At 38.0% G+C, this 8,219-nt stretch overlaps 1 protein-coding gene across 2 annotated transcripts in view; it reads left to right on the top strand.

Moving 5' to 3' along the window:
• The first annotated feature begins 749 nt into the window (after positions 1-749).
• Positions 750-8,219, top strand: part of LOC107707164 (sister chromatid cohesion protein DCC1-like) — a 42,313-nt gene continuing 34,843 nt past the window's right edge. For both annotated transcript variants that reach the window (XM_016511085.1, XM_016511084.1), the window contains exons 1-8: positions 750-1,000; positions 1,160-1,328; positions 1,418-1,552; positions 1,739-1,829; positions 2,516-2,654; positions 2,749-2,801; positions 2,884-3,041; positions 3,330-3,478. In XM_016511085.1, the coding sequence (XP_016366571.1) occupies positions 831-1,000; positions 1,160-1,328; positions 1,418-1,552; positions 1,739-1,829; positions 2,516-2,654; positions 2,749-2,801; positions 2,884-3,041; positions 3,330-3,478 (1,064 nt within the window). In that variant the 5' untranslated portion in view covers positions 750-830. The remainder of the gene's footprint in view (positions 1,001-1,159; positions 1,329-1,417; positions 1,553-1,738; positions 1,830-2,515; positions 2,655-2,748; positions 2,802-2,883; positions 3,042-3,329; positions 3,479-8,219) is intronic.

Here is an 8,219-nt window from a genome sequence, read left to right as displayed (position 1 = left end):
AATGAAAATAGCAACATGATCGTTTTATAAAGTATGCGTTCATATGTGCTTCATTTTCGCTGGAGGAAAGCTGTGGTGTGATGAGGGGTGAACGCAGTGAAAACTTAGGCTACAGTAGATGGGGAACCAACCGATTATTGCTCTCCCATGATATTTTGTAAACTGGATTTATGACAAAGAACTGCACAGATGCATATATTATAACAGTATATCGATAAACACACACATTGTCCTCTGTTTCTCGCACTGAGCCGCTGCGGTCTGCGGATTGAAGAACACGCTGAAAGACAGGGAGGAGCCGATCGAAGTCTGCCGCCGTTTTCATATTAAATTTAAAGGGGACTAAGGCGATCACGATTTCGTGTACAGAGTATGGAGATAATCGCATATAGCCCCCCTAAAAATGGCCTAGCGACGCCCATGTCCACCGCAACAAACAATTTTGCCCCATTAAAGTTTTTCTAAAATAAGTGTACGTTTGCCAAGGGCAACAGCGTCAATGAAGAGCATTTTTTAAGATAAAACATGGGACATAATGTATAAAGAAAACACAAAACGCCTCTTGGGGACATGATACTGTATGGAGTTAGTGTTCAATGGCTCTGCACATTTTTCTGAGCATCAAAAAAACTGAAAAGAACGCGGCCAGTAAATGAAATCGTGTCAAGGAGCGCCATCTAGTGGACAAGTGACGTTGACAAAACATTCATTGGCTCTTACAGCTGTCAATCAACCTTTTCTTCCGGCCAAAATATTGCGGGAAAGTTGAGCGCTGACAACGGCACAAGCCTTTATGTTGAGTCGACTTGGATAAAACAAATTCTTACAGCATGAGGACATTAGAAGAGGTTCAAGCCACGCTACAAATCGCTAAAGTAAAAGAAGAAGACCTGCAGCCCGTCACTTACTGTCTTTCTTTCGGAGGCAATGTATCGTCGGGCGATTACTGTCTCATGGAGCTGGATGAAACACTTTGCAAACACATTGAAGCAGGCAAGAGGTAAGTTAGCTATTATTACTTCCTTTTAAGCTGAAAGAGCAACTTACCATCTCAGTATTATTTAGCCAGAAATTAATTTCAAAAACGTTTGAGTAAAATGTAGTATTGCATGCTGTTGTGGAATCATTCATCTGTCGTGATGTCTGGATTTCTCATTAGTCTAATAATCAGAGGTGATAAAGACGAGCATGCAGTTCTATGCAGTGAAGACAAGACGTACGACTTGAAATTTGCGGACACGTCAAATCTGCTGCTGTTTGTCCCGGGATGTAAAACTCCAGATCAGCTGCCTGACATCTCCGCATCTGCTCAACTCATGCATGCACAGGTGACTGGAGAAGTCTTTCCTGAAGATCTGATGTGATTTTATCCTCTGTTGATGTGATTTTGTCCTCTAATAACTTTTTGATTTCTCAGATTTGGGGGGTTTCAAATTGTTACTGGGAGCTGAGAAGGCAGCGACCAAGGTTAAAGAAGTTGAAGAAACTTCTCATGGAGAATCCATATGATGGGCCAGCAGTGGGTATGCAGGAGGAGGCGCCAGGACTGAAGGTATGCCACTGCTGTTTAGAAGTAGTTAGTAGTTATTAACCTGTACTCAAAATATGTTCGATTTAGGCGTGTTGGGGTCTACATTTCCTTTATTATTTAATTACCAACACATTAACAGTGCTTGTACTTTTAAAAGCTTTGTCCAGAAGTGGCATCAAATGTTTTTGTTTTTATTTCATTTTTTAGTACACTATGGAGGACCTCCTTGAGAGAATACAAGCAAGTAGAGAAGAAATCGAGGCACATCTTCAAAATGTCCATGCTTGTGAAATTGACGGTGTGCTAATCAGATCTGTCTCCTTTAAACATGTAAAAATAAAATATTTGGAAAAGAGACCCCTAAAACCATAAGATATGTATTGGATATGAAAATATTTGGGAGAATTTGTGGACACAGTAAATGATTTAGATTTGTGGGGGGATTCTCAGAATTAGGGCAGACGGCGGCCCGCATGTTGTTGCTGGTTATTATTATTATTTAATGTACTTATTCTAAGTCATTATTTAATAATAAAATAATTTTTACATTTTAAAGCTCTTGTTGTGCATCTTATCCTATAGACCAAATAAGCTTAAAAAGTGTAGAAATCAAAAAGTTTATCATTAATCCTTATTATTTTGTTTGTTTATATATATATATATATATATATATATTAGTATGTATAATAATTACATTGATTTGATGTACAATGTTCCATTAATACAAATAGTTGGTTAAAAAATTTATATATATATGTACTTTACTTTACAGATTCTGTTGGAATCAGACAGCTTTACTAAAGAACTAGTGTCAAGTAGTTTCTTAATTTTCAATTTTGTGGTATAACAACTTAATTAGCAAATGTTTCAATATATTTCCCATTAGAAAAATAATATTAATAAGGGGGGCATCTCCCTCTCTTATGAGGGTAATGTCTTCACTATCGGTGAAGTGAGTTGTTAAACGCATACCTGTGTTTGTAGGATTTTGGAGGATCCTGGATTTTGATTATGAGATGAAGCTCCTGGGTCATGTGACCCAGCTGGTGGACTCAGAGTCTTGGTCTTTCAGCAAAGTTCCTCTCAGTGTCTGTCTGGAAGAGCTGGGATCCCTTGAGCCAAAGTGAGTTATGATGAAAGATTAGAAAATTATGAAAAACAGTAGATCATCCAAAAGGCTATTTTTGCATTCTACATTTTACTTGTTCTCTGATCAGAGCCATGATAGAACACTGTCTGAACTGTTATGGAAGACACTACAGTATTGAAGGTTAGTTTTTTTTATACTCGCTGTGCATTATGAATTTGACGGATAAAGGACCCTTTATGTTTTCTTTTCACATTCCTTTTAGATGGTCAGGTGATGTACGCACTGGATGAGGACAAAGTATGTAGGGCCACAGCTCAGCTGCTCCTGCAAAATGCTGTGAAGTTCAACCTGTCAGAGTTCCAGGAGGTTTGGCAGCAGAGTGTTCCTGAGGGAATGAGTGCTAGACTGGATCAGCTCCGGGTGAGGACCCCAGCTTATACACACAGAGCAGTAACCACATTAGTCGGATACTTACACATGGTCTAACAGCTGCACCATCCTAAACATCAGAATCCGAATGAGATTTATTTCCAAGTATGTTTACACTCCCAAAGAATTTGTCTTGGTGACACAAGCAGTTTCCAATGCATGCATACATTGTATGTACAATTGTAATAAAACAAATAAAAAGAACATGAGTATGTTTATTATTATGTTAATTAATATGGGATATTTCATGTATAAATATCCATGTTTTGTGTCATTCAGGGTTTAGCTCTGTTAGATCGAAGCACTAAACCAGAGACCATCTCACTGCTGCGGGTAGAAGATCTCCATGAGGACACACTGGAGCGATTCAACAGCCTCTTCAGCCTGAGAGAAAAATGGACGCAAGATGATATCGAACCCTACATACAGTATGTATATTGATATTCAAACTCTTTGAATCTATATTTCTTTACAAACAATAAAATGCAGTGTAGGGCTGCAACTAGCAATTAATTTGATAATCGTTTAATCTGTCGACTATTTCTTTGTTTAATTGGTTAAAAATCCAAATATTATTAATTATTAAAATGTAATAATTAGGTAATACAAATATTGTAACTGTGCAATTTGAAGGCTATGAATACAAATATTGTGACTATATCTATGTAGGGTTAAATATAACCATGACATTCTAAAACAAAAAACAACTACTTGCTTACCATTTTAAAGGGATAGTTCACCCAAAAATTATTTATTATTTATATTATTTACTCACCCTCATGTAGTTTCAAACCCGTAAGACCTCCGTTCATCTTCGGAACATAAATTAAGATATTTTTGAAGGAATCTGAGAGCTCTCTGACCCTCCCATAGACAGCAAGGGTCCTTACATGATCAAGGTCCAGAAACATAGCAAGGAGATCGGTAAAATAATCCATGTGACATCAGGGGTTCAACCGTGATTTTACGAAGCTACGAGAATACTTTTTGTGCGCAAAATAAAAAATAAAAAACGACTTTATTCAACGATTCGCCTCCTCCGCTTTGATTTGAATGAAAACAACGTATCCGCGTGACGCAGCTGACACAAAACAGCAGATGCAATTTATGTTCAGTGGATACTCCAAAATGGCGCTAGGGTGACGCGGAGGAGACGAATTGTTGAATAAAGTCGTTTTTTTTTTTTTTTCTTTTGCGCACAAAAAGTATTCTTGTAGCTTTGTAAAATTATGGTTGAACCCCTGATGTCACATGGATTATTTTACCGATGTCCTTGCAATGTTTCTGGGCCTTGATCGTGTAACAGGGTGTCCGCGGGTCCTTAAAAAGACTTAAATAACATTTTCCAAATAAAAGGCCTTAAAAAGTCTTAAAATGTCTTAAATTCAGATTCAATAGGTCTTAAATATTATTGGTCACATTACCACTGAAATATCTTTTTCAGTCTGACGGACTTAATGACTGTTTACAATCATTGGACAGACCGGAGATTTTTTTTCTTCCCCCGCGGTATTACTGCGTCATCAGACAGAATTGCAGTAGTGGAATACAGGTTGAACTACCTTCTTTGTTTATATAATGTTCTCAATAATAATAATAATAATAATATAGGTCAAGCTACAGCTAGCTGACCAGCCTTCTAGCTAGTTTAACATTTTGTTGTTGTTTTTTTTTTTACTTACCCGACTGGACAAATAGCCTGACTAAAATTTAAGTGACAAAAAAAAATAACCAGCGAAGCATCGAAACGCGATAATGATTCTTCTGATTTTATTACATTCAGTGTAAACAGTGATTGATAATGGATAGTGTAGCCTATTTCTGGTATCAAGGTCGCGCTGTTGAGGCTCGCGCTGCCTGTCTCTTTGTGAGAGACTTCAAAACTAATGAGCGTAACAGCACACAGAAAGAAACTCAGAAGAAACACACTGAGGTAAAAATTCAAAATGTTTAGTTTATTCATAACATGATAAAGTTACGTATCACCTTGACAAGGGAGCTATTTTCCTGAATATTTTCATGATTGCAAATGTCACATTGATTTTATTTTAATAAACAAGTAAAGTAGTCTGGTAGTTATTAAGTTACTTACATTTTAGACACAATATTTACTGTTTTTGTTCTATTTCTACAACGAAAATAGTTCCAAACAAAGATCACAGCCGAAGTATTAAACATTCTCCAAGCAACACTCAGCGGTGTTTTGTTACTGAATGATTCAGCGTTTTGAACTGAGTGGAAGGAAAAGGTGTGGAAGAAAAAGATGCACAACCAACCGAGAGAACTGCAGCCTTATGAGGATTGTCAAGCAAAATCGATTCAAGAATTTGAGTGAACTTCACAAGGAATGGACTGAGGCTGGGGTCAAGGCATCAAGAGCCACCACACACAGACGTGTCAAGGAATTTGGCTACAGTTGTCGTATTCCTCTTGTTAAGCCACTCCTGAACCACAGACAACGTCAGAGGCGTCTTACCTGGGCTAAGGAGAAGAAGAACTGGACTGTTGCCCAGTGGTCCAAAGTCCTTTTTTCAGATGAGAGCAAGTTTTGTATTTCATTTGGAAACCAAGGTCCTAGAGTCTGGAGGAAGGGTGGAGAAGCTCATAGTCCAAGTTGCTTGAAGTCCAGTGTTAAGTTTCCACAGTCTGTGATGATTTGGGGTGCAATGTCATCTGCTGGTGTTGGTCCATTGTGTTTTTTGAAAACCAACGTCACTGCACCCGTTTACCAATAAATTTTGGAGCACTTCATGCTTCCTTCTGCTGATCAGCTTTTTGAAGATGCTGATTTCATTTTCCAGCAGGGTTTGGCACCTGCCCACACTGCCAAATGCACCAAAAGTTGGTTAAATGACCATGTTGTTGGTGTGCTTGACTGGCCAGCAAACTCACCAGACCTGAACCCCATAGAGAATCTATGGGGTATTGTCAAGAGGAAAATGAGAAACAAGAGACCAAAAAATGCAGATGAGCTGAAGGCCACTGTCAAAGAAACCTGGGCTTCCATACCACCTCAGCAGTGCCACAAACTGATCCCCTCCATGCCACGCCGAATTGAGGCGGTAATTAAAGCAAAAGGAGCCCCTACCATGTATTGAGTACATGTACAGTAAATGAGCATACTTTCCAGAAGGCCAACAATTCATTAAAAATGTTTTTTTTTATTGGTCTTATGGAGTATTCTAATTTTTTGAGATAGTGAATTGGTGGGTTTTTGTTAAATGTGAGCCAAAATCATCACAATTAAAAGAACCAAAGACTTAAACTACTTCAGTCTGTGTGCATTGAATTTATTTAATACACGAGTTTCACAATTTGAGTTGAATTACTGAAATAAATGAACTTTTCCACGACATTCTAATTTATTGAGATGCACCTGTATGTATGTAATATAATGTGCATTTCCATTACAGGATTAGGTCTTAAATTTCATATAAGGTGGTATTAAAAAGGTCTTAAAAAGTCTTAAATTTAACTTGTTCATATCTGCAGAAACCCTGTGTAATGTCCCTTGCTGTCTATGGGAGGGTCAGAGAGCACTCAGAATGCATCAAAAATATCTTAATTTGTGTTCCGAAGATGAATGGCAGTCTTACGGGTTTGGAACAACATGAGGGTTAGTTATTAATGACAACATTTTATTTTTGGGTGAACTATGCCTTTAAAGCAAAAGCTAAAAACACTATTAAAAATTATAATAAAACAAAAACAAAAGCACAGACTAAATGTTAACTGGTACGAGGGACATGCACTCAACCGAACGTAATAATGAAATTACATTTCCATCCATTAACTCCCTTTAATTCTCTTTACTGTTTACTGCTCTCATAAAAATACAGTTATTTGGGTTACATGTCAGATTTTAGACCTACGTTTATTAATGTCTAACAAGAAATATTTTAGCAAAATGTATTAAGTCAGAATTATTGCGCTTTTACTCTATTGTGCTCTGTCTGTTCGATGCACCAGCGCTCGTTCAGTGAAGTTTTTGGAGACTCGCTAGCTTTCAGGACTAGCCTGTATGCAAAGTGGAAATAATCTCATGACTTTCATTACATTTACATTTAATCATTTAGCAGACGCTTTTATCCAAAGCGACTTACAAATGAGAAGAGCAAATAGAAGTGCTGTAACAAGTCTCAGTTAGTCTAGCACAGTACACATACCAGGTTTTTTTTTTTTTTCCAGAAAAAGAGACAAATAGAATACGAAAATGTTAGCATTAGTTAGTCAAGAGCTGATTGTCACAGCCATATCACCCTGTAGCCCAAGACCGGTTGCCCACTGAAGCTAAGCAGGGTTGACCCTGGTTAGTACCTGGATGGGAGACCTCCTGTGAAAACTAGGTTGCTGTTGGAAGAGGTGTTAGTGAGACCACAGGGGGTGCTTACCCTGCAGTCTGTGTTGGTCCTAACGCCCCAGGGTCAAAGAATCAGCTGCTCGAATTGAGATAGGCAGGTCATTCCACCAGCTTGGAACAGTCCAGGTAAAGTTCCGTGAGAGTGATTTCGTGCCTCTTTGGGATGGTACCACAAGGCGTCGTTTACTTGCAGAACGCAAGCTTCTGGAGGGCACATGAGTCTGAACTATCGAGCTTAGGTACTTTGGTGCAGAGCCAGTGGTTGTCTTGTAGGCAAACATCAGTGCCTTGAATTTGGCTTGACAGTCATTATTACCTCTTCATTGGTCATCATCCAAGTGGATGCTGCACACTGGTGGTGGTTGAGGTGAGACCCCCCCACATGATTGTAAAGCGCTTTGGGTGTACAACAATAGACAATAAAAGCACTATATAAATGCATCATTCATTCAGTCATTCATTGGTCGACATTTTATTCCATAACGTTACACAGTTTTGATGCTGTTTTATGTCTGATTGTGTTAGATTACATGTGGAAGCATCTGTTGTTTCGGTTTCTTCTTTGCTTTACTTTTAGTTTTTTTTTGTGGAAATTCTGTACAGAAGATGTGTAATAGCGCCCCCTACCATAACAATGAAAACACAGATTATCTAAGTATAAGTCAAGTATACTTAAATGTCATTTTAAGTATATTTCTGAGAAGTACATAAAGCCCACGTCTGAGAAGTACATAAAAAGTTGACTGAAAGTATACTTTCCTATTTTTTAGTTTAAAAGAAGTATACTAATAGCACACTTGAATAAACTT

Source organism: Sinocyclocheilus rhinocerous, unplaced genomic scaffold (assembly GCF_001515625.1).
Source record: "Sinocyclocheilus rhinocerous isolate Xijiao unplaced genomic scaffold, SAMN03320098_v1.1 scaffold1046, whole genome shotgun sequence".
In the NCBI taxonomy this organism is placed as follows: Eukaryota; Metazoa; Chordata; class Actinopteri; order Cypriniformes; family Cyprinidae; genus Sinocyclocheilus; species Sinocyclocheilus rhinocerous.
The sequence above is the reverse complement of the archived record's forward strand: the minus strand, read 5'-3'. Positions and strand labels throughout refer to the sequence as shown.